Source organism: Sebastes umbrosus, chromosome 1 (genome assembly GCF_015220745.1).
Source record: "Sebastes umbrosus isolate fSebUmb1 chromosome 1, fSebUmb1.pri, whole genome shotgun sequence".
NCBI lineage: Eukaryota > Metazoa > Chordata > Actinopteri > Perciformes > Sebastidae > Sebastes > Sebastes umbrosus.
The window spans coordinates 19403823-19430243 of record NC_051269.1 but is presented as its reverse complement, the minus strand read 5'-3'; the positions used below and the strand labels follow the sequence as shown (position 1 = coordinate 19430243).

The 26421-nt window shown below is 38.5% G+C and overlaps 1 protein-coding gene across 1 annotated transcript; it reads left to right on the top strand.

Moving 5' to 3' along the window:
* The first annotated feature begins 800 nt into the window (after nt 1-800).
* On the top strand, nt 801-26408 carry lactbl1b (lactamase, beta-like 1b). The gene is made up of 8 exons (XM_037768784.1): nt 801-1011; nt 6245-6320; nt 9784-9973; nt 11346-11452; nt 16040-16197; nt 20607-20854; nt 22332-22437; nt 23278-26408. Exons 2-8 carry the CDS (start codon nt 6261-6263, stop codon nt 24254-24256), a joined length of 1848 nt encoding a protein of 615 aa, XP_037624712.1. The 5' UTR covers nt 801-1011; nt 6245-6260; the 3' UTR covers nt 24257-26408.
* The last annotated feature ends 13 nt before the right edge of the window (nt 26409-26421 follow it).

Here is a 26421-nt window from a genome sequence, read left to right as displayed (position 1 = left end):
CAGAGAGCATCTATTGTGGAGACCTGACAATTCTCCTTGATCAAGCTTCAATAAACCTTCTTTTGTAAGACATCATCAGCTACGGACCTCTTCCTTCCAAAGATAACTTGTATATCAATTATTCCATCACACTATCTAAGCAGTTTTATTTTGAAAAAATTGAGGAAATTGACACACGTGTCACATGTTGCTGGCCATTCGTAGGAAAACGCATGAAAAATATATTGTTGAAAGTCGTGCTGAGCCTTATGAAGAAAAATGTGTCTATTAATTTACCATTTGTGTCTATAAACACGAATCAAATAGATTCAATTCCGTGACTATTTCACAAACTGCTGTGAGACTGTGTTGCTTTCTCACACTTTTTCATCTGCCGGCCTCACTTATTTGTTACTAACAGTGTAAATTGTAGTAAAACTGACTAAACCCTTTCAAGCCAACAATATCAGGGACTAATGTTGATTTATATTATAATAAATACAGTTATTTATGAAAATGAAAAATCATAATTTTTGTTTTAAAACCACTGTGATGGCCAAATTTCACCTAGGGCACCAAAAGGGCGAGAGCCGGCCCTGATTTAACCTATTCTATTAGAGGATGTACTTTATATAAAACCAACAACCTCAAACCCATAACCCCATTAATGGACTGTGTAAAGTCCAAACTATTTTCAGCTCAGCAAGTAACACCAGTTGACTTTTTGTTTTATTGAATGAACTTCGCTCCTAAAACCACCTGCCATGCAAATACTAAAAACACACACACATGAAACACACACTGAGAAGGCACCCATTTTTTGCCATGGCAGATGTGGCCATTGGCTGTGACGGTTAATCCAGAATGCTGGATTTGATACAAGCAGGATTTAGCCATAACCATGATACTAACATCTGTCAGAGTCCCGCTCTGAGCTCCCAAACCAGGACGGGACAAAAGCAGGAATATTGTTGTCTCACTGTTTTGCTAAAAAGAGGAGGGAGAAGCAGTCGATAGATTGAGAAACCTGAGGTGAGTGTTCAAGGAATTAATCAATGTACTGTATGCTTCGTGGCCTAGAAAAGAGGCGCTTGATTCATTACTGCTTATGTAACATGTTTTTTTTCCACAGCCTTGATTCTAGGCGCTTTGTGCTTGTGGTGCAGCACTTCATTCACAAATGCTCTGCCTTTCTTATTAACTTAGAAACATGATCATTTGTATTCTGAATACGTCATAGGAGAGCTGTTTGCATCTTCATTGTATTTATTACTGCAGATTAGTGTTGCTTATTGTCATGAATGCAACTAACTGAATACAAATAAAGTGTTTACATTTAGAAATTAATCTGAAAACAGAAGACTACTGAAATAAAAAAGAAATGTTATATCACTACATTGCTCATGTTCATGCAAGAATCACATTTTTGGCATATTTCAGTGATAAATTAACTTTGTATTCAGATTTCTTTGACTGACTGGAGGTCTTTTGGGGTGACGGGCTAATTAGATAATTTGTTTTAAAGATTATTTCTTATCAGTTGACATGGCTTTATTGTAGTCTCATCATGTCTACATCTGATTAACACTCTTTACTGAGTATCTGCTGTTGTGATTAGCAACACTGAGGATGATGATTACATAAATCGGTGGAGGGTTTTAACTGTGAATGTTGTGCTGTAATGCACCGTGCACTCTTTAAACCCTATAAACATTTAGATAGAAACTTCTACAGTCACAGGTATTTGTTACAGAATTGTGCCCTTACTGCCTGCAGCATGCAGAAGCCTTTATAAATGATGAACATGAATTGACTCAATATAACAAGCTGCCTTGAAAATAGCAGAACAAGAGTGAGAACGGCATTATGATTTCAGACTGATGGATGAAATGAAATTGTAATGACCTCTGACAGAATTTGGGTCACTGCAGCCGACAGCTCAGAAAGACGATTACGAACCCAGCAAAGCAAATGAAAAAAGTGTGAGGCAATTAACAGCTTTTATAATTACAATTGCTGCTCAAGATGCATAATGTATTAGAGAGAACAAACTCAAATGATCTTTTTTCAACTTGAAAATTGATGACTTTTCCTAAAGTGATCCTAACATTTTAAAAAGTGAAACATTACCTTTGTTTATATTTCCATGAAAGCTGTACAGCACCAGGGTACAAAAACTGTCTTCATAGACAAAAATATAAAAACAATTCAGACAGTAAAAACAAATCTTCAAAGCATTGTTTACTAATGGGGAATGCAGTCAGAAGTGGGGTCATCTCTGCTATAAAGGTGCTGCAGATGACAGTACCCCAGTTTCTCCAATTATACTAGCTTGTCACAAAGGAAAATAAATAACGCTCCAAACTTGCGCTAAATTTTGGCAAGGAAAAACTAGCTTGGCCATTTTAAAAGGGGTCCCCTTTAAAATGGCCAAGCTAGTTTTCTTGACCTCTGACCACTTTCTTATAATCACATGCAGTTTGGGGCAAGTCATAGTCAAGTCAGCACACTGACACACTGACAGCTGTTGTTGCCTGTTGGGCTTCAGTTTGTCATGTTATGATTTGGGCATATTTTGAATGCCTAAATGCAGTACCTGTGAGGGTTTCTGGACAATATTTGTCATTGTTTTGTGTTGTTAATTGATTTCCAATAATACATATACATACATTTGCATAAAGCAGCATATTTGCCTACTCCCATGCTGATAAGAGTATTAAATACTTGATAAATCTCCCTTTAAGGTACATTTTGAACAGATAAAAAATGTGTGATTAATTTTTCGATTAATCGTAATTCGATATTTTAAGCCACTGACAGCTCTAAAGTACATTTAACTGTTGCCAAAATCTTTCAATATTGTTATTGTTTCCCTACAGTTTTTCTAAACTGTGAAAAGCGAAAACCTAGATATTCACAAATACTGTTATGAATGACAGTTTGTTTCTTCATGCAAAGTATATTTTGGGGCTAAAATTATTGAGCTGCTTTATTTTAGAGGTTTAGCGGAGAATGCACAATGTTAAGAATACACAAGGGTTTTAGTAAATACCTCAGCATATTTAATTTATTTATATTTATTTTATTTAACACGACTCAATAGTGGTGTGTTTAACTTGAACTTTGTATATTTTAGCATTAACTTATTCAACCAAATGTGTAAAAGCACTTTAAAATATTACAAAAAGTAGATTCAATTGTAGTTGTTAGCATGAAGTTCAAACAAACTGCACTAAAACACAGCAGTCTATGAAAACTGTTTTCTTTTTTAGCCACATGCTAAACGTCATCATCATCGTCACTGTCAGCCTCTTACAGTGTTATGCAGATATTAGCATGTAGCTCACAGCACTGCTGTGCCTAAGTGGCTGTGTAGACTCTTTCAAACAGCGTTCATTCTTTTCCAACCAAATTTGCCAACCAAAATTTAGCCAACTCTAAACAGCTCTGGCCTCCATACAGGAGGTGAAATCAAGCCGTCTGTGTAACTCTTAACCTGCCTTATTCTGGGGACTTAGCATTAAATTGATTACTGTCCCAGAACCACGCTCCCTACGGTGAACTTGGTGTATGACAGACTTCAATATGACATAAAAATGCTATTTTCAATTACAGGACCAACACTTCCAACAACAAACTAATGACACTGCTGGAGAGATGCAGCCTGGTCAGCACTTCAGAAGCTGCTCAGTAAGCAGCGGCTCATTCTGGCTCATTAGCCCTGGCACGCTGAATAAGTACCGAAATGCCAGGTCAGGTTTTAGCTCGGTGCTGAATATTTGATGGAATTTTAATTGGTTTGGAGACCTTGAAATGTAGAGCACAACTTTTTTTTTTTCTTCTTTTTGCATCTTTGGTGGACTAAAGGTAAAAACGCATTGGCTACTCCGCTGTGCTGCTGGTAGTTTGACTAGCTGACATTACTGTCACATTCATTTCTTTTGTTTTTTTCTTTTAACATCAGAAATCATTTCAGCAAGAAAACAACATTCAGTTCACATTATGCAAAGGATTGTGATGCAGCGGGCAGGGCCGCCTTTCACAACGGTTCATTTCATAAATGCCTGAATTTCATCTCATAAATAATGTCGCCTCTGAATCCAAGAAATAACCACGTTGTTTCATTAATAGTCTTTTTATCAACAGGCCTTTATGACTTGCTGTTATTCTGTTTCTTGAACAAAGGCAGAATATCGTTGACTGTCAGGGAGGGATATTAATGAACACAATGGTAATTATGTTGAAGGTTGAAATCCACTTCACATACACTTTGACTTTATGAAAGGCAGCAGGAGCACTGTCACTGTGGACGCCCTGTGCAGCTTTGGTAAATAAATAAATAAATAAAACGGCCCTAACTTTAAATAAAAAGCAGTAAAGACTGTTCGGCCCTGAGACTCCTTCTCACTTATAAAATAATATATCTGCAATATAACTGCAAAGTAGCCTGTATACACAGTATGACTGTAACTTTACTCTACATAGATGTTGTTACGTAGTTCTCAAGTACAGAAACCTTAACCCAGCAAGTTTACTATTGCAACGGCTGTATACACTATGAACAAACTGTTCAGTACTAGTTCTGTTGGCTGACCTTTTTGGTGCAACGAGGAAACTTTGTGTGAGTTGCAGACTGAATCCTCGAGGCTGGCAGGTAGACAGACAAAGAGAGAGGCTTAAGGAAAATATCCTGTGATAAATAAGCTGAAGACTTCATTCATTCTGTCCCTGTAAAGAAACAACAGCAAATCTTGCAATACCAAGAGTTAAACCAGCTTTCACAATATTAAGTAGGGCTGTGTTTTGGTAGGAATCTGGCGATACGATACATATCGTGATACAGGGGTTAAGATTCAATGTATCACAATATATTGCGATACTGTAATCAAGGCGATATATTGCAATTATTTTATTTTTTTTAATCTAATTTTAGGAAAACTTTCATAGTATAAAGAATACACGACCATATGCATAAAATCTGAGTTAAATTTTTTTGATTATATCATCCAATCAGAACAGTGGAGTCTGCGTTTGCATCTCTCACAGTCCCTGTAACATCCAACATCACAGCACTACTTTGAGAGGGCCCATACACTGAGAGGACGCATCTCTTTACAAATGAAATAAAGTATTGACTGACTTAATCTTTGCATGTAAACTATTAATTAAAAATCAATAGTGTTTTTGAGAATCGATACAGTATCACAAAAACAGTTCTTACACCCTTAATATTAAGCTAGACATAAGAAATGATAGAGAGTTTTTTAATAAGGAGGATTTCAGTGGAGCCCAACAAATCAATTATGTCCTCAGAGGCCATCGTGGAAGTCTGTAATTTTTATATCAACAAGTTCCCACTGGTACTTCTAGATGTTGTAAACAAAAAGACTGTGGGGAACAAGGGAGTGACAATTTGACATTTTGGAGGAAAGAAGAAATAAATTATACCAGTATAAAACTGAAGTTTAGGTGGAAAAAAAACTTAATTAAAGAGTAAAAAGAAGAGGTCAGCTACACATTATATTACAGCCCACATGTCTGAAAGTGTGCGTTGTTATCCTCATTCGTACAATTCATCCCCCTTCTCTTTTGCCTTTAAAAGTGGTCAGACACTTTGCACAAAGAGCTTACACTGCCCTCAGGGCAACGTGTGGAGAATAACACCCTGCTCTGGGCGGTTAGCCATTCCCAGCAACCATCAAGACCACCACTAGGTCCCTCAAATGTTTTGAAAGGTGCAGCATAGCAAATCTACCCAAGGCGGCACTAAATTTGTGGGATTATCTGTGTCCGTCAGAGCAGTCCATCTCAGAAAACAGAATGCAGACACAGTCATTAATCAAAGGCACAGTGGTATTTTTGGGAGGGCAACTGAGCCCATTCGTACCGTCTTTGGTAGCATTAAATAGTATTCACTGTAGGAATAATCCTTCCAAAGGCTGGCAATCCATTACAGTTTTTGGTTGAGTTCACAATGAGTCATGCAATGTTTCTCAGTCTACAATGCCATCTTGGTATATATCAGATCGGTCCAAACTGCTCCAGCTATAAGACAATGTGCAACAAAAATGATCTTGGTTTCTTGTTGCTCTCGCCTCCTCCTTCCATATCCGTGGACCTTCTGTACAGAGAGCAGCATCACAGGATGCATGGTGAACATCTTTTTATGACTCTTAACCTGCTGTTTCACAGTAATGAAGTGAGTAAAGTGAAGACTTTAAGATGCTGTGCAGAAGCTGTAACTGCTTTTATTTGAATGTAACAGCTGGTGCAGCGGAACCATGGGCAAGGCGGGGAGTAAAGTCCTGAGAGAGGCCTCGGTGGACGGGGTTCAAGCCCAGGTAACAAAACAACCACTTCATACACATACAAGCTGCACACTTAGAACACATGCAGGAAATGAACCGGCAAATCAACACATTCTCACTTGGCAAATACTGTACGCAAAAAATGTGTATTCAACTAAAAACACATTAAACTGCTGTGCGTGTGCGTGCGTGCGGGTCCTTACTCTGGTGAAATGGGCCAGCTGCTGTGCTCTCCAACCCTCCAGCTCCTGGTTATGCAACCAGGATCAGCCGCGGCTTTCTTTCACACTTCATTTTCCCACATCGCATCATGATACCTATAATCATCAAAAATACATTACGGAGCTTTGGACAGACTATTAATATCTTGATCGTGAATAAGCCGGGCCAAGGAGTGAAGTCACTGGATGTACCCGATGATGGATAGAAATTCTATTTATTGCCAAGATATCCAGAGAGTGTTTTATTTATATAAGCTACCCACTAGAAGTAGATACATCAAAACTTCTAACGGGTTAAATATGAGATAAAATCGTGATAGTTGTGATATTTTCCGGAAATTTAATTGAAAAAACATTTATAAAATAACCAGATTCCTACCTGTTCTTTCAGGACTTCTGTATGGAGGACTAAAGCTGCCATTATAATAAATAAATGAATTATTTATGTGCATATTTATTTATTTTCAAATTATCCTCCACATTTATTTGATAAATGAAATTAATGATTTATTTCTACATTTCTTTCTTTATTATTTTATTTTATTAATTTATTCATTTTAATTTTAATTTTAATGGCAGCTTAAGTCTTCCACATTTTGAGGGGCTCTTAGGTTTTTGGCTAATTTAGTGATCTAAATGAAATACATTACACTTTAAGGCTATTTGATGCAAAAAATCTTGTAAATTCCATTTTCACATAAAACTGTCATGGATTTTTTTTAAAGCCCCCACTACACTCAAACTACGTTTGCCCATTTTTCAGTGCTTGTGCTCATACATTTGGGTATCTGGAGTGTCTACAAACCCGCAAACTGTGAAGTAAGACAACTCAGTCAGTTTTTTTGTGGGCTGCCTGCAGAAAACATGTGAACACAGCTTGAGAACTATCTTTTTAAAGGTGCACCATATTTTTCTCACAAGCCAATCAGAGCAGATTTTTCAGGAGGAGGTCTTAAAGAGACAGGCACTAAAACGGAGCGTTTCAGACAGAGGGTGAATACAGGTATATTCAGAAAGACAGTATGAGAAAAATAATGTGTTTTTTGAACATTAAAGCATGTAAACATGTTCTAGTAGAAACCCAAAATACCAGTATGAACCTGAAAATGAGCATGATAAGTCCCCTTTAAATCTGAGTTTGCAAACACGTACATATACAACTGGGATTTTGTAATCGCACCATTAGTTTGGAAGCCAGCCGTGGTCCAACATGCTATTTAACACCACACTCTGATGTGGAAACATGGAGCTTCCAGTAATCTTCCACTGAGAATCGACTTCTCAATGAATTAAGAGACGTCTTGCTGCCAGCTGTTAAACTTTTGTAATGAACAAGATTTGCATATCTATAGATTCTGAATTAGATGGAAAATGTAATTTAACAACTTTAACTAGATAATCTAATTCTTTGGTGACTGTATCACCATATCAGACGCAAATGATTATTCTAAGCAGAATATTCTTTAAGTTTTATTAAAGAATTGCCTGCAAAGACTCACACGAGATATTAGGAGGATGAATACATTTGTATAAACACATATCATATCTCTATCATCTCATGGTATATTTCATTATATCACTCCACTCTACCATCCACTATTAAGGAGATAAGATATGAGCAGGATTGGTAATTCTAGCAGTTTACATCTTACACGTTGACAGCATCACTGCCGTATTTTAACCATTGAAATATTCGTATTTAATTCTTATTTATTCTATTCTTGAAGTTATATTCAACACACTTAATAGATCCCACTTCTCAGCTTTTTTTTTTTATTTGTATTTACTCATTTACGCAGTGGTTATACAGTTTATTATGTGTTTGATACACATATTTGTACATATTTCTTATATTTCTTATTTATTTATATTACTCTACATATATTGTGTTACATATATAGGGCTGTCAAAGTGAACGCATTAAGGCAAATTCGTTTTCACGCCAAAAAATGTGCGATTAATTTGTGATTATTCGCAATTAATCATGGATAATTAATCGCGATTAAATATTTTAACCGGGTGACAGCCCAAGTTATATATTGTAGCATTATGTAAATGTACATAATATTACATTTTACATACTCCTTTATTTCTTTATGCTTATATATTAAAGCAACTGTAACGTCCCAGTAAAGTACTTCTGATCCTGGTACATATCAACATTGTATGTATTGCATTGGTTCATAGATTTAATGGTAATCAACTAATATGTTCAGCTCCAAAGACAACAAACATATTGCCCAGTTTACATCACCTCTTTCCTTTTTTTGCAGTGAATGCTAAAAGATCGGATTTGTCTATTCTGTTATAAGCGAATTAACAAGCAAGTCATGTGTGTATATTGTTTGCCAGTGAGCCAAATTACTGATTGTGTTTTTACACTTACAAAAAATACATGCAAACACATTGGACCCTTGTATCTTTGTGCAGTGTGTATGTTAGCTGGCAGTAGTTTGAGTGAAGAAGTTGTTGAGGCAGTGCATCTTATCCTCGGTCATTATCCAAATTCCCCTCAACCTCCCAAACTGTCTGTCATCCCCTCACCCAGTTGATCCAAATTTGCTGCACCCAAGTGATTGTACTTTTCAGCTCATGCTCTGGCTAAAAGGAGCAACGTATCACCCCATCTCGACTCGTGTCGGCTGAGCGGGTGCCATCTTTGTCAGCTCGGTTGGCGGGCTCCACAAGGCGAAGGCTGGACTGAAGTGAATTGATTCACAGGGATTAGGGATTAAGACTTCGCCCGGCCGCTTTGGTGGAGTAAATCTGGGGATTATGATGTCAACAGCCTGTGGCTGCAGCAGAGGAAATTGAATTGTGAGAGACGGGAGCGCCGATGGCCCGGGATTACAGCACAGTCAGTGAGAAATCAGAGATGGGAGTCCATGTCTGTTCCTTTCTCCTGCTCAGGAAAACCTCCACAGGACACCGTTTACTGCTTTTGGGGTGCAGGAATCGCTTACATAGTAGAACTAACTCTGAGTAAATGTTCAGGATGTTTGATTGTGTGGTAAGAAGATTTCTGTGTCAGTGGTAATCCAGTCCTTCCTGCTCTGGCCTGTAAAGCATCAGGTGGTGAGTACCGTTAAGTGCAACAGGGATCACTTGTAACACGATGACAGGGATTTCTGACTTAGAACCGAAACCAACAGATTAAATGGAGGAGAATATATGGTTAGAGAATCCAGAAATATGGGGAGCTTTTGGAAGTGTAAAACCTAATAATTGTACAGATTTAGTGCTAAACTTGTGTGGTATGTTGTGTGTTTATCAAGCCAACTCCTGCTGCTCCTCCTGATCCTGCTCCTGTTGCTGCTCCTGCTTCCGTTAAATTCGAAGGACTCACTAAAACCAACAAGATGAAGGTGAAATGGACCCAGCTGGGTTTGGTGTTCTTCCTCGTTTTGTCACTTGTGATGACAGGATGCTTCTTCTGGCAATATCAGCTGCCTAAACTTTTGCCAGGTAAGAAGATCGAACACTGTTGGTAACCGGTAATATTGAAGCTAAGCAACCTTTATTTTAGCTAATCTTTATACTTCGATGGACTTTTGAACTTTTTTTTTTACTCTTTTAGATACTGACCACTTATTTATTCAGGTTTACTAAAATGTAAAAATTGCAAATAGTAGTGAGCTGTGAAGACTTGACCTTTCTTGAGACATGAAAGCAAAAAAAAAATATTTAAAATTAATTTCCATTTCATCATAAGGACACGATTAATCATTTCTTATTTTGGTAGAAGAAAAAAAATCACACTGTCTGCGAAACCTTGAACCTTATCTATTACATTCAACACCGGATCGTAGCCATTAGCTTTCAGCTAAAACTCCAAACGCTCCTTCTTATCTGATCTGACTTCCACAGCAACAGCCCACAACCTCAGCTCCAACTGCAACCTTGATAATCGATAGATTATTCTCTCATAATTAAGGAGATATAGATCTTGTAATTAAGAGATCAAACAATCTCTATATCAAGCAATCTTTATCTTGTAATTATGAGATAAAGCGCTAGAATTAGCCCACAGTTGTGCTTGCTGGTAGTGTGTATAATTGCCAGCATCATAACAAGTTCAGGATCTCAGTATGGCACTCTCAATTTAAACAGACATTAAGTTGATCAGTACAGTACATATATTATTATTTAAAAATGAAGATTGACATGTGAAATATTTTTAATTGTGGTCCCTTTAATCCAGGAAAATCAGTGTAAACGTCAAACATAGCACCAGAATGTGTCATGTACCAGTGCTGCTTTGGATCATAAGTTTGGTTTGAATAGGATGACACTTAATTATAGCACCTCACCAGTCTCTTTGGTGTCATTTATTTAGAGTCAAAATGCTTTATTATCCAAAATACAGTCCAGGTTTATAATATCCACATTAATACATATGAGTAAAGTAACATCAGGTGATGTTATTAATGGAAAAAGCACGGCACCGCAGGCTCTGATTCATATTTTCCGATGTGCACTGATACGTCTTTACATTATTCCATCCTTTACAATGAAAAGGCAAATGGTGGCCTGAAGCCACAGTGAAACATATTGAAATATCATATTGTTCATCCAGAGTTCACAGTGGGAACAGACAGCATCTCTTTAGATCAGCGGCTTGTATATCATATACCCTGTGAAATTGTATCCCGCAAGATCAACGGGGTTCATCAGGAAGCGCAGAGAATTAATGAAGTCCCAAGCCAGCCAATTATACCGCATTATGTCGGCCTTTGTGTCGCCGATACATTATTCTACCAAATATCAAGTGGGAATAACAACGGCCCATCCCCCTGTGCTTCCTTTCCTCTTTTCTCATTTCCCACCCACCGTTCAGATGAAGAGACGGGTCGTAATGCCAAATTAGAGATGATGTGTCCTCGCTTCCCCGAGCCTCTCCAGCTGGAGCATCCCATCCCCGGTCTGAAAGAGGCCCTGGAGAAGGTGAGAGGAGTCGTCCATCATGCACAGATTAGAAACCGAGGTCGTATATTTCTATCACTCATTTTACAGGCTGACCTGGTGGTGGTAATCCTTCACACCAAATGCCGTTGCAGTCGGTTGACAGAAGGAGATTAAATATATAGTTGATGAAAAGCTGAGGGTCTGTCTGAGCAGCAGAGGTCTCAGTTCATCAACCACATGCAATGATTTACATTGACACCTTAGCACCCACAAGAGAATCTGAGAATGAAGAGGTGTGGGTGCCAACCAGTTCTCATGCCGACTCATCACATACTGGCGCTTTGTCAGGACCCCTTGGCGTCATTTAAGGCACTGGGTAGTCCAGAATGTCAAGCTCCACTACAGTCACAGTAAACTCCCTGGTTGACATTGAGAATTCAAACAAAAACAGGTTTAGGCAACAAAACCACTTAGGTAGGTTTAGGAAAAAAAGATTGTGGTTTGGGTTAAAATAACTGTAAATTCACACACTTTAATAGGCTACTCTATCAAAAAGTAAGCACAAGTTCAAGCCATGTAGGTCAATGAGGCAAGAATACTTAGTTATACTTTTCTTAAGTATATCTCGATCAAAACATTAATTACAAGTAGGCCTATAAGCCATGTATACTTAGACTTTTCTGTATACTTGTCAGTGTAAGCTAAGTATACTTGGACTTTTCTGGATATTCGTCAGTATGAGACAAGTATACTTACGTATACTTTTGTTAAGTATATCTCTGATAAGTCCATAAAAAGTAAACTCCAAGTATACTCTCCTATTTTAAGTTTAAAAGAAGTATACTGTTAGCACACTTGATTAAACTTCTTTTTGGTAAGGGAAGTGAAACCTAACGTTGTGTACACAAAGACAACACATTGTTAGTTTCACACAGGCAAGGCAAGGCAGCTTTATTTGTATAGCACATTTCAGCAACAGGCTTTCAATTCAAAGTGCTTTACATAAACATTCAAGAATATTGCGACAAAGTGCAAAAGGACATTAAGACATAATTAAAACAGTTATAAAAACACGTTAAAGATTAGAAAAAGGACACAGGACACAAACAGCGCTCTCCTGAGGTCATGGTCATGTGTTTGTTGGACTTATCCTACCACCCACTCTGTATGGGTTTTTTCAGTCTTTATGCTGCGTCACTACTAACCTGACCTTGTTGTTAGAAACTGTTTGGAAAAGGGCAGGTACTTTAAAAAAATACTTGACAGGTGATTGGATGAACGATCTGTCAATCAAACTCTTGCCGTAGCCAGTCGTGAGAAGAGCGAAAACAAGTTTTCCATCAAGAAAAGCCTTCAGTGCCGTTCTTTGCTCTTCTTTCAATGAAGAAATACTCTCAAGTTCTGATGCTATTGCAGCATCTACGCTAAACTCTTCAGGAGCCACCATTGTTGTTTAGCACGAACAATCGCTTTGTGTCTTCTCACACACCTAAGCCACCCTCGTAGCTGCCAGTAGCTCCTCACAGGACACTGATTGGTCAATGGTCTGGCGAGCCGGACACAAACTTATTACTTGAAGACTGACGAGATGGATTTTCGTGTGATATGTGATCCAACAAATCTTGAGTGATTGCGAGAATCCACCTGCCGTGCAAGGTAACAGGCCGTGGGTGCACATTAGTAATGAGGATATAACTGTGAACATCAGCATTAACATCTGACTCATTCATTTAAAGTTGAGCAGAAGTTTGCCAGTTGAATTTCAGTTTCTACTTCTTTCATTTCTGAAACCAAACACTTACAGCCAAACTGAAAAATGAAAATCAAGCATATAAACTATTTGATATTCATAACTGTGAAAGGGTGTATTTTTCTCATTTCAGTCTTGTGAGCCACTTGAAGAAAAATGTAATCTTTTTTTCTATTAGTTTTGAAGAATAATTCTGTTACCTGCATATTTAACTTCCCAAGCAAAAAGCATACATTTGTCCTCGTAAAGATAGCAATACAATTCAAATTCTGTGCTCATTATACTATATAAATATTTTTTTGCAAAGTGAGACATCAAAGTAACTGCTCTGGGGTTTCACATTGTAGTTAATAAGGCATCATATGTCAAAGTAAAAGCACACAAATAAAACATTTAAAAATAATTTGAAGTACATTTGAGCTGTGATGCTCAAATCATAAATCAGTACATGCAGGTTGAATACAAACAGCATGACTGTCAGTATTATCTGTACCACTTTGTACATGTATACGGTTGTTATCAGCGCGTTAAGGCACCTATCCAGTACCACATGGATCGATGTCTGTCATATCTAAAGAAGTGTCTGTCCTGCAGTGGTGGAAGAAGTGCTCAGATCCTCAACTTAAGTAAAAGTACCAATACCAGAATGTAAATATACTTCATTGCAGTGAAGTGAAGTGCTGTATTTAAAATCCTGCTTAAAGGTCCAGTGTGTAGGATCTGACAGTATCTAGCGGTGAAGTGAGGAGATTGCAACCAACTGAAGCCTCTCCCATGTTCCAAACGTGTTGGAGAGCTGCGGTGACCGACGCGAAAACGCGAATAGCCCTCTCTAGAGACATCTGGAGCAGATGCAAGCGAGTCACGTCATCGAATTCCGGCCCAAGCAGGAAAAGTTAACGTAGTTTGGTTTGTCCGTTCTGAGCTGCCGTAGAAACATGGCAGCGCAACATGGCGGACCTCGTGAAGAGGACCCACTCCCTATGTGGATATAAACGGCTCTGTCATGTGAATGTAATGTGCGGGGACTAACTAATGTGTAAGGTTATATGGGCAGTAATTAGGTCATGACAGAGGGTCATTGGTTGGGTTACACATGTGCAGTCGGAATAAGTTCAGAGCTGCCTTGATGGACACAAATAAAGCCTCTCAAGTCACAGTCAGTCGTCGGCATTTATTCGATAAGCAACAGCTTGTACAGGCTCATTCTAAGCTAATGAAACCACAACGATTCTTATTGACAGGTGATTTTACACGAACGAAAACATACTTATTAGTATTCTACTGCATTCCTGCCAATAGATTCCCCTAATTGTTACACACTGAAGTATTATCAGCAAAATGCACCTAAAGTATCAAAAGTAAAAGTACTCGTTCAGCAGAAAAGAAGAAACATGCCCCTGTTACTGATGACGTTAGATTGTTAAAGGAGACTTATCATGCTCATTTTCAGGTTCATACTTGTATTTTGGCTTTATACTAGAACATGTTTACATTCTGTTTGTCTGAAACACTCAGCACCTGTCTCTTTAAGATCCCCTCCCAAATATAGTGCACCTTTGCAAAGGTAGTTCTCAAGCTGCGGTCGATGTATTCTAATGAGCTTGCATGTGACATAGGATGGGGAGCCAAATCTGAATGACTTATTGAATCACATGTTTTCTGATCTAGGCATCCCACAAAAAACTGACTGGGTTGTTTTATTTCACAGTTTTTGGGTTAGTATGTACTCCAGAAACCCAAATGTATGTGCACAAGCACTGAAAAAGTGAGTTTTTCATGATATGTCTCCATTAATACTACTCAATCAGTGTGTAAGGAGCATTTTGCTGTTGTCGAGGTGGAGCTAAATAGTTTTAACTTTTGTGTATATACAGTTTGGTAGTCCAGTGGTTTCCAACCCGGGCTCGTGTCCTCACAAAGGGATACAAGATAAATCTGGGGGATCGTGAGATGATTAATGTAGAAGAAAGAAAGAAAAGACAATGTTCTGCTACACACATTTGTATTCATCTATTCTCTAATCTCCGAGCTTTTTGTGAAATATTGGAAAACTAATTTAAAGGAAATCATCTGAGGAGTTTGACGGGACTCGCTGTCTGATGGAACTGCTAACAGCTCATCTGAAACGTGACAAGGGGCCCAAACTCCACACTGATTTATTGTAAGAAGCCACAAGCAAAAAAGGTTGGGAAGTGATCGGAGTGAACATAACGATAGAGCTGTTGATGGGGCAGGTGGCATATTGAACTTATGTTAGTGTTATGTCTAGAGGAGAGAAACATGTCTTTGCCACACTAAAGTTCAAAATGCACATTTGTGCCGTGTGTCTTGCTCGTGCCCATGACAAGATGATCTTTCTTCCTTGTAGCAGCAATCAATGATTGCAAATACACTTGACTTGGTTTGACACCCAGTGAGAGTTCATGATTTTTTTGTTTTTATTTAAAAAGGAAAAACCTCCTCCTGAATATTTTTGTAACCTCCTCCAGGGGCCACACTTTGGTTATGGGTGTGAGGATATCAATACCACTCTTGTGTCTAAAATATGAATCTACAGGACTGAACTTATTTATTACACCCTTTTTACTATATAATGATTTGAAGCCATGTTAAAGGAATAGTTTATATAATTTTTTTACAAATGTGTTTATTCATTTTCCTGTTAAGAGTTACGTGAGAAGATCAATACTTCTCTCATGTCTGTACGTTGAATACGAAGCCCCAGCCAGCAGCTGGTTAACTTAGCTTAGCATAAAGGGGAAACAACTAGTCTGTCTTCCTTAACGTTATTTTTAAAAAGTGGTCTACACATACATCCATCGAAACTGGTTATATTTTCAGAATAAACTCACTTCCTGCCTTGTCTCTTCCAGGTGGACATTTTGCTTCGGCAGAGCATCAACCCCATCAGCCTTCCCTCTCTGTCGGCCATCGTGATCTTAAATGACACAGTTTTGTGGACCGGCAACTTTGGAAAAAAGAATGGCAGCGACCCTCTCTCAGGACCCCCCAATGAGTACACAATTTACAGGTGAGTACTCGATGGAACCTACAACACCAGGGTAGCAGCCAAGATTTTACAAATACCAAGGTCATGAGTAGAAGTCCCCACCACCAGAAATAATAATAATAATACCAACCATGTCATACTAGCTTGTCGCAAAGGAGGCTAAATAACACTCAAAACTTACGCTAAATTTTGGGGAGGAAAAACTGGCATGGCCATTTTCAAAGGGGTCCCTTGACCTCTGACCTCAAGATATGTGAATGAAAATGGGTTCTATGGGTACCCACGAGTCTCCCCTTTACAGACATGCCCACTTTATGATAATCACATGCAGTTTGGGGCAAGTCATAGTCAAGTCAGCACACTGACACACTGGCAGCTGTTGTTGCCTGTTGGGCTGCAGTTTGCCATGTTATGATTTGAGCATATTTTCTATGCTAAATGCAGTACCTGTGAGGGTTTCTGGACAATATTTGTCATTGTTTTGTGTTGTTAATTGATTTCTAATAATAAATATATACATACATTTGCATAAAGCTGAATATTTGCCCACTCCCATGATGATAAGAGCATTAAATACTTGACAAATCTCCCTTTAAGGTACATTTGATCAGAAAAAAATGTGTGATTAATTTGTGATTAATTGCGATTAACTATGGACAATCATGCGATTTATCGCGATTAAATATTTTAATCGATTGACAGCAATAATAATATAAAAACTTTATTTTAAAAATCAAGATGAATCAATTCAGCACTATAAAAACATGATAATATAATAAAATAATAAAGAGAATGAAATAGAATAAAATACCCAAACATAAAATAATATTTAAAATTAATTAGAACTAAAAAAGTTCAACAAATGGGAGACATCAATAAAAGGCTATAAAAAAAAGATTATCAGTCAATTATATTTTTTGCTTTTTTTAAATATATATAAATGGAGCACCTACAACTAACTCAAATGCCCCTGTATAGTACCACATTAGTTCAGTAAAGTGATGCTTATTTCCCAGCATGAAGGTTTAAAATCCTTCCCCACACTGCCAGAAATACAATTCTGGTGTGGAAATACAGATTTTCTTTTTTTACATGTTGAATGTTAACTCCTCAAGCCCACTAAAACCCCAATTTTCCACCTGACCTCCATGTCCTCAACAGTAGCCACGGTCCTGATTATCACTCATCAAACACTCTTTGATGAGTCTCGTCTTGGATTGGATTTTCTGTCAGTAAAGTCTCTTTCTTTTATCTTCACCGCTCATCCGTACTAACCTTTCATTGATCTCGTTGCTGCAGTCTGAGACATTAAACACATTGTGTCCTGTACTGCAGACCAGGCAATGTATTTTCATTATAGGATGAGCATTATTACATCACGTTATTTATTATTCATTGTAATGGGCACATAAGCTCTGGATATAAATATTCTACAGCCAGTATATATCTGCACGGAAGCTCCTGACTGATGTGTAATTGATGTTGCAGCATGATGGTGATCATGTTACCCCTGGACCCTCTCCCTTCCTGACTGATTTACAACCTTTAACAGGGACATTGTTTCTAATGTCACAATGAACAGTCTGTTTCTGAGATCATTTAAATGTGATCAAGGGAGGCACTGATCTGATCATATTTAGAGATGGATCACTTTTGAGGACATTCCAGTGTTTAAGGATAATGTTTTTGACCGTGAGACTATTTAGCAGAGAAAGTGATCCGTGAGGAAGGACAGTAGTAGCTCTTGTTTTCTTAAAGCTAGTTTTGGTAATGTTGAGAATCTATAACTATATCTATAATAATCTATCTATAACACCTCATTTCCTTTGTTTTGTTTTGTAGTTTTGTTCTGCTCCCTCCATCTAAACAATTTGATTGATTTATTTAAGATTACCAACCCTAGCTTTAACTAACAGCGATTCTTAATGTATATAAGGCCCTTTGATGGGGTATAGAGATATATGCTGTGTGGGGTAATCCCTATGCTAGAAATGTTTTTTCATTTCAACAGCTTTAGACTGCAACTGAACTGCAGTTTCTGCTCAGTCTCAAGAACTGGTCTACATAAAACCAGTTGGAATTGGCAGTTAAAGTTATTTATTGTAGGAACAGATTGTTTTGATAAAATTACCTTTACAAAATAAAAAATAAAACAGTGCCTCAGAATCATAGTTCCTTGGGGAGTCAATAATCATAAAAGAAGGTAAGTTGCCCACATTAAATCAAAGTGTGTACCAACTCATGGTAATCCACAGACTAACAAACACACCAGCCAAGGCTGTAACACTGTGCAAGAGATAAACTAAAAAAACATCTTTTATAATTGTTTTTCTCCCCAAGTGACTTTAAGGATTTACTTTAGTGATTTAGTATTCCACTTCCATAAACTTTGGGGAATTGTGAGAGACGGATTGGTCCAAATTGATGCAGCAGAGGCCGAGATGTACTGACTTTTAGTCCCTGAACTGAGATAGAGTTTCGGTGATGCAACATGATAGCATCTTTCATTCGACACTCTCTGCCTGATAAAGGGCCACAACTTAAACTCCACTTCTGCAGACTTTCTGTTAAATATTTGGAGTCTTCAAGCCCAGTGCAAGAAAACCCAAATGACATGATCAGGACGTTATTTTTTCAGATTTTACAAAGCTCCTTCTGAGTCACAGAAGACTTAAAACCATGTTCACACGATGAGTAGTACTTAGATGTATAATTGGTGGCCTTTACAAGAAAGCGTGTGATTATCCAATCCCCATGGTGTGTGAAATTATAATTGGTGTAACTGAACAGTCTCACAAAATACATTTAAAATACAAATGATCTAAATGTCCACATTAAATTGATCTACTGTATATGTTGCAAAAATGCTAAAAGTTGGTTATATAACATTAGACCAGACAACATACTGTATATGTACACAATGTGCACCCTAAAGCCCCAGTCAATCTGCAGCCAAACAAAACTTTTACCCATGACAAGTGTCTCCAGCACTTTGTGCACCGTAGCACACCTTTAATTCTTAGAAGATAGATGTGACATCTCAAAGTACGTATATAAAGATTTATTGAGTCACTTAAGATGTACTGCAAGTGCTCTGACTAATTCACAGCTGCTCCTGATGCTCCAATTAAGTCATTTTTCCACAGTTAAACATTTCACATTACAGGCAATTGAGCTCAGTGGAAGCGGACGCAATCAATGTTACGCCGTTGTGCTTTCAACATGAGCACTCATCTTTGAAATAAAAGCACTGCACACTGTGAGGCTTAAATTACAAAAAAAAAATGGAATAAGTTGCGGTGAGGTTGCAGATTGAAACAAACTGAAACTCCTCCTCTGTGCCAAGCATGTAGGAGAACTATGGTGGTCGACGCAAAAATGTGAAAACGCAAATGGCCCTTTAGAGCCAATGTTTGGTTTGTCTGTTCTGGTCTACTGTGGGTGATTATACACTAAAGAAAACATACTTATTAATATTATATTCCATTTCTACCAATAGATTCCCCTCAATGATACACACTGTTCCTTTAAGTTATAAGTTACATGTTGCTACCATAGACTGTAAATAAGAAGTGGACATAATCACCGTGGCGTCACCCGATTGGTTTGTGGACTACAGTTTTGAAGCCTCGAGTACGAACCGTCGCCATCTTGGTTTTTGGCCGTCACCATCTTGGTTTTCTGCAACCAGAAGTGACACGAGAGGGTGGAGCTAAGTACAACTGAATGCTGAATAAGACATTTTTAGGCGACCAAAGTGATAATACTAACTTTCATGAACTGAAAACACACTGTGAAAGGATTAAAGTTGTACTCCCAGACCGGACAACGCCATGGTAGTGACCTGTCAATCACAAGGTAGCCACGCCCTAAAGCATACCCTGCTTTATGGTCTATTTGACTCTAAATGGGACCATAATTTACTAAATTAACATCATGCTGTATTGAAAACTCATGTTTACAATGTTTACTGAGGTAATAAATGAAGTGAGAAGTAGGGTCATTTTCTCATAGACTTCTATACAATCAGACTTCTTTTTGCAACCAGAGGAGTCGCCCCCTGCTGGCTGTTAGAAAGAATGCAAGTTTAAGGCACTTCAGCATTGGCTTCACTTTTCACACCCGTAGGTTGCCCCCTGGTTTCTACTGGATAAAATTTATAATGATCATATTAACAATTAGCTCAAAGTTGTCCTTTATTTCCACTCAACCAGACAAGTCCATTACAAGTCACGGCGCAGGCAGAACGCAAAAAAAACATGTGAAGGGGGTATTTATGTAAAGCAAAAAAAAAAAAAAAGCAAGGAGGTGAAATAAATGAAAGAGAGTTTGCAGTGAACAAAAAAACACTGTGTCAACATAAAGTCACTCATGAAGTATTTTCTGTCAGATTGAAAAACAATCCCACTGCTCTGTTCTCTGTCTGTCAGAATTGCAAGCCTGTCCAAAATCTTCCCGACCTTGATGCTGTACAAACTGTGGGAGGACGGGAAGATCGGCTCTCTGGATGACCCTCTGGAGAAATATGTGGAGAACTTCACCATCAAAAACCCTCTGGGGAAGACGCGAGACTCTGAGCTCAAGTATGTGACGGACGGCCTGATATTTCTGGACAGCGGGGAGGTTCAGATCCGTTCCTCCTCAGTCACCCTGCGCAGGATGGCCAGCCAGCTCTCAGGTAAACATAGAGGGTTTAAATTAAATTCAAGAGAGCAAACTGCTGTGATATAATACAAGCTAATCAGATCCAGCATGTCCTTCAGGTCTTAAATCTACAGTATAATCTTAGGCAATCATTTTGTGTGAAAAATACATCTTAGATATGATTTTTTCGAATTCTGGTGCTGGATATGGACACGTCTAAACCCACAGGAGCTGATCTATTGAAAAGTAAGGGTGGAATATAAACAAACATTTAAATATAAGAGGGAAAAGAAGAAGAGGTTTCTGGTATATTAAAGTTTTCTGTGATCAATATGCTTGTTAAATGTAAACATCCAGGTTGCAGTTTAGTCTTATTTCTGAGCAGTAAAGATCAACGTTCTTTCTTTTTATTTATCCATTTTAGAGATGAAACAATCAGACAAATAATCAGTGTTATTGTGTATTATGTCATTATGCAACTATTTTGATGACGGCGTCTCTTGACAAATGCCAAACGTTTCATACTGTATCTGATGTCTGATTAAAAAATCTCCAGGTTTTGGACTATCGGTTAGTCAAAAAACAGTAATTGAATATATTTGGCTTCAAGAACTTGTGATCTGCATTTATTTTATCATTTTTATATATATATAAAAATATATTTTTATAATATTTGTATTAGGGCTCTCAAAGTTAAGGTAATAACGTGTTAACACAAATTTGTTTAATGTCACTAATTTCTTTAACGCATTAACACAATTTGCACAATTTAAAATTTTTCAGATTTTCATCACATGAAACTAGAAAAACCTAAGGAATCCATTGTACCAACCATGTCATACTAGCATAACTACATTTTGAACAGAAAAAATATGCGATTAATTTGTGATAAATCGCGATTTAACTATTTTAATCGATTGACAGCCCTACATATAACTGATATGAACAGCCACTATGGTACTGTCAATTAAGAAAAAGATGATCTTCTAGTTTGTCTTTAGATATTGCAATGGCTACCTACAACAGTGAAATTAAACATTGCAGTCTGAGCATTTCAGATACTTAACATGCTGGAGTCAACACCTACATCCATATAATGACACAGCAAACAAGTTGCTACTGTCACGCATAAATAGGCACTTGTTTATCCGGAGAAGCTTTTCAATTTGTAATACTTCACTCCGTGTAATGAATTGAAATAAAAGATGAGAAAAAACATCGGAGAGAAGAGAACTCATGAATCTTTTAATATCCTACCCTGTCTCCGTCTATCATCGACGTCTCAAGCCTGAACAATGATCACTTTCATGAGAACTGAACTGAATTTGTCTCGCACCAGTAAAGTACTCTAGAAATAACTGCCAGACTGAATTTAAACACGGAGAGAGATTTTTTTGAGCAGGATAGAGAAGAAGAAGAAATGTCTTGTGCATACAAATACAATTCCTTTGTTATATTAGCTGTTTTTATTTACTACTACTTTAACACTGTTGTACTGTGGGTTGATACAGGACTACCCAGGAGACTCCGGGCCACAAGTCTGCTTTGGAAAGGAAAAACACAATCTGCAATCAATCTGCTGCAAGATGATGTCCTCGTCGCAGACCCGGGCACCAAGTAAGATTTGTTATGCTGTGTAGATTTCATTTACATTTACATTTTTATTGTGCATGCTGGGGCAGTTTATTGTATGAAAATGGATGAATTTGACCTGGGAGGCCCTTATTCATTTGCTGACAACAACATATTTTGTGGAATCTCGGTCTGGTTAAAGCAATAGTTTGACATTGGGCATGGGACATGAGAAATCTGCTTAACCGCTTTCTTGTCAAGAGTTAGATGGGAATATTGGTACCACTCTCAGTGTCCACTCAATAAACATAAACCTACAGCCAGTATGTCGTGGTTTTACAGGGGGGGTTATGTGCCGGACCATTTCTTAGTCTGAAGCAGTGATGTCCTGAAGTCTCACTGGTTATTTATTTTCTTTCATTTATTCTATTTTCAAAGGACCATATACAATATTAGACATGAATGTTATAATTTGATGTTTTGTACCAGAATTAGTTTGAATTTAATTTCCATCTGCATTCCCGACCTGACAACCTCCTGATGACAAAACATCAGGAAGTTAGTGCTAACGGCCACTTAACACCTCGTAAAACCACAACTTGTCGTCTTTACATTTCAGTTTTTGTACAGATTAAACAAACAACATATAACACATTAAGCTAAATGGCTGCCTGTAGCTTCATATTTATCTTCCTAGAGCAGTATCTACCTTCCCATTTAAATCTCGACAAGAAAGCTATTGAGCATAATTCCCAAAATATTTAACTATTTCTTCAAGATAGGTGTAGAGTTTTAAACATGTAAAATAGTTTCTTCGTCTTATTTTCTTCACCAACAACCAGATTTTTGAGACACTCTCCATCTCTTTCACTTGCTTCCTTCCAGATGTCACTACAGCAACCTCGCCTTCTCGTTGCTGGCTCATGTGATGGCCGAGCGTGTGGCCGCTGTCGACTACCAGCGGTGGATTGCAGACAACATCCTGGACCGGCTGGGGATGGAGGACACTGGCTTTGACATCACCCCGGGGCTTCAGAGCCAGATGGCTGTGGGTGTGTACTCCAACGGAAAGCCAGCTCCACTCTATGACCTGGGCTGGTACCGACCTTCGGGTCAGATGTACTCCACGGCCGCGGACTTGGCCAAGCTCGCCATGATGCTGCTGGGCGCTTATCACCGCAAGATGCTGGAGCCGGACTCGTTGAAGATCATGCTGACCCCGCTCTTCAGGTGCGATAACGACTACTTTGCCAACCGCACTGGGACGCCGTGGGAGGTGAATGAGCTCATGGGCTACGAGATGGTGCGTAAAGACGGCGATCTGGACGGCTACTCTGCCACCTTCTCCCTGGTGCCCAGGCTGAAGCTCGGCCTGGTGGTGCTAATGGCTGGCAGCCGGTCCCAGAACCAGGACTTGGTCTCCAAGGCTTACAAACACGTCATACCAGCCATAGAAAAAGCCTTCAGGGAGGCCAAGAAGATTCTCTATCCTCCACCAAACCCAGAACCTTACGTCGGCTTCTTCACCTACGGCAACATCACCTTCTACGAGATAAAAGTCGGGCCGGACGGAGTTCTGATCATGCAACAGTTTGGGCCTCAGATCGAAGAGCTGATCCCGGAAAAGTACAGGACAATAAAGCTCAACTACCTGGTTGACCGGGTGTTCAGAGTGGTTTTTGAAAAAGAGTACCCTTGTGTTTTACGAGTCGGCACGGCTTCAGTGTCCCTGGAGGCCCAAGATGGCCAATTATTTAACTTCTACACGTTTGACAAGCGCGGTTTGTCCCCTGGTTTTGATGCACCGGGACTGAACACGTACAATGTGGTCAGAATAGCCCGCAAGCCATCCTTCTCAAGCTGAACTGCAGCGATGCTGCGACCTAAAGACAACTGGTCTGTCCTTGGAATACATAAACAAAAAGGGAGCTGTGAATATCGAAAGACGAAATGATAAAGTTGGGGTCATTTTGGCGCTCAAAGATTGGAGTGTGCGCTTGATTTACAGAGGACAGAGAGGGACGGCAATATGTATAATGTCTCGCACAGAGAATGAATTACTTTCTCTGCTGAATGATGTATATGACCTGTCCTTCGTTACGCCTCCCAACTGAACATTCACATTATGGTGATACAGTGCGTGTGTTTTTCCTGCCTTCATTTAAACCGCTGGTAAATTGTCCTGGTCTCTTCTGTCCTTGAGTTTTCATGAGAGAGAACGGCAGAACACTGGCTCACAACAAACTCCTGTTGTGGTCATTTACATGAATATTTCCATAGACTTCATTTTCAATTCTTGGACCGTGATTGCGGTTCCAAGAAACTAATCGGCTCATACATATTCATCGTCCGTTGGATAGGAGGGAAAGAATATTCCATGTCTTTGTGTTGAACTATGCTTTTGGCAGGTAGAATCGGGATGTTTTTGTGACGCACATGAATATGCATCATTTTTATTTAAATGCTGATGTTGCCACGGGTACGGAACTGCTGATTTAATATCAAGAATCATGCACGAAGATGCAAAAATATTTTGGCTCCCCAATAAGAGGCGATTAAGGACAGAGAGGCTTTCGGACGCTGTGTGACTCTTTGCCGTTTAATCCCTAAAAATGGACTCCAATTTGTTCCGACCTCTAACACCAATATGAATAATTTCACTGCTGCAGGAAGATGACAGATTCAAGTGTACCAAAATAACCCTCCTGAGGCAAAGATTGATGTTCTACCTTTCATATTTGATTTGTGTCTGCAGATGTGATGGAGATGGAAATTATATTGAAAATGTTGCGTAGTCTTGAAGCACCAGGTGCAGCCAGTGAAATTGAGGCAATGTGAAGAAGTAAATCTATTGTATCCATTCGACTGTGGATGGAAATATTGAAAATATTGAAACTGCCATTCAACTATGTAATGCTATGTTGTCACGGCCCACAGAGCTCATTCTGATGGATGCTGGGAGGAAACATGCAGTCACAGGTCATTCAGTATTGTGAGCCATACTGAAACTAAACTGTACTAAAGTGTAGCCTGTGTTGATTCTCTGCTATTGTTGAGACTTGTTCATTTGAATAAGATGTCAGATGAGGTTCATGCAGCCCTTCAGAAAAGCAATAATGCAATCAAGATGATGAATAAAACTTTCTGCATTCATATTTCAGTCCTCTCAATAACAAAAGATAAAACGTAATCAGGCATTAAGATGGGTAAAATATAAATATATATATATATATATATATTAATAGCTACGTGTGGACAGCTTCAACATTTATTTATTTGAACTCAGGCATTTCACAATAGCCATAATCAGTTTTTAACTATGCAATCACAGTGAACAAGAGCTGACCAGTCAATCAAATCATGGCCATGCAATGAGAGACAAAACAAGATTAGGAAAAGCTCACAGTAAAGCATTACATTCTTTGTTCACAAGGTCCACTGAAACACAGAGAAGAAGTACTTGACCTGTTTTTTGCTGCCCGGCAACCCATCAATTTTTTCCAAATACGAACAAAATAAAGTACAACATGTTGTCATTCAGATCAGATTTGATTGTCCCAGTTTCCCTCTGGATTCACCGAGGCATACAGCATTCACAGAATAAGACAGCAGGTGGAATATGCAGGCACTGTTGAACAATATTAACCATAGTAACAAATAAACAAAATCAAATCAAAGATCACGCACAAGCTCTTTAAAGACATGTAACAATTTGACATTTTGGGAAATACACTTTCTTGCCAAGAGATAGACGAGAAGATCAAAATCACTGGAGCTAGCAGAAACAGCTTGCCTGGCTCTGTACAAAGGTTAAAAAAAATCCACTTATCAGCATCTTTTAAGGACCGGTGTGTAACATTCAGAGGCATCTATGGGCACAAAATGAATATAATATTATTAAGTATGTTTTCTTTAGTCTGCAATTTACGATTATTTTCATTGTCAATTAATCTGTTGATTATTTTCTCGATTAATTCGATCAGTTGATTGGTCTATTAAATGTCCCAAAAACCCAAGATGACGTCCTCT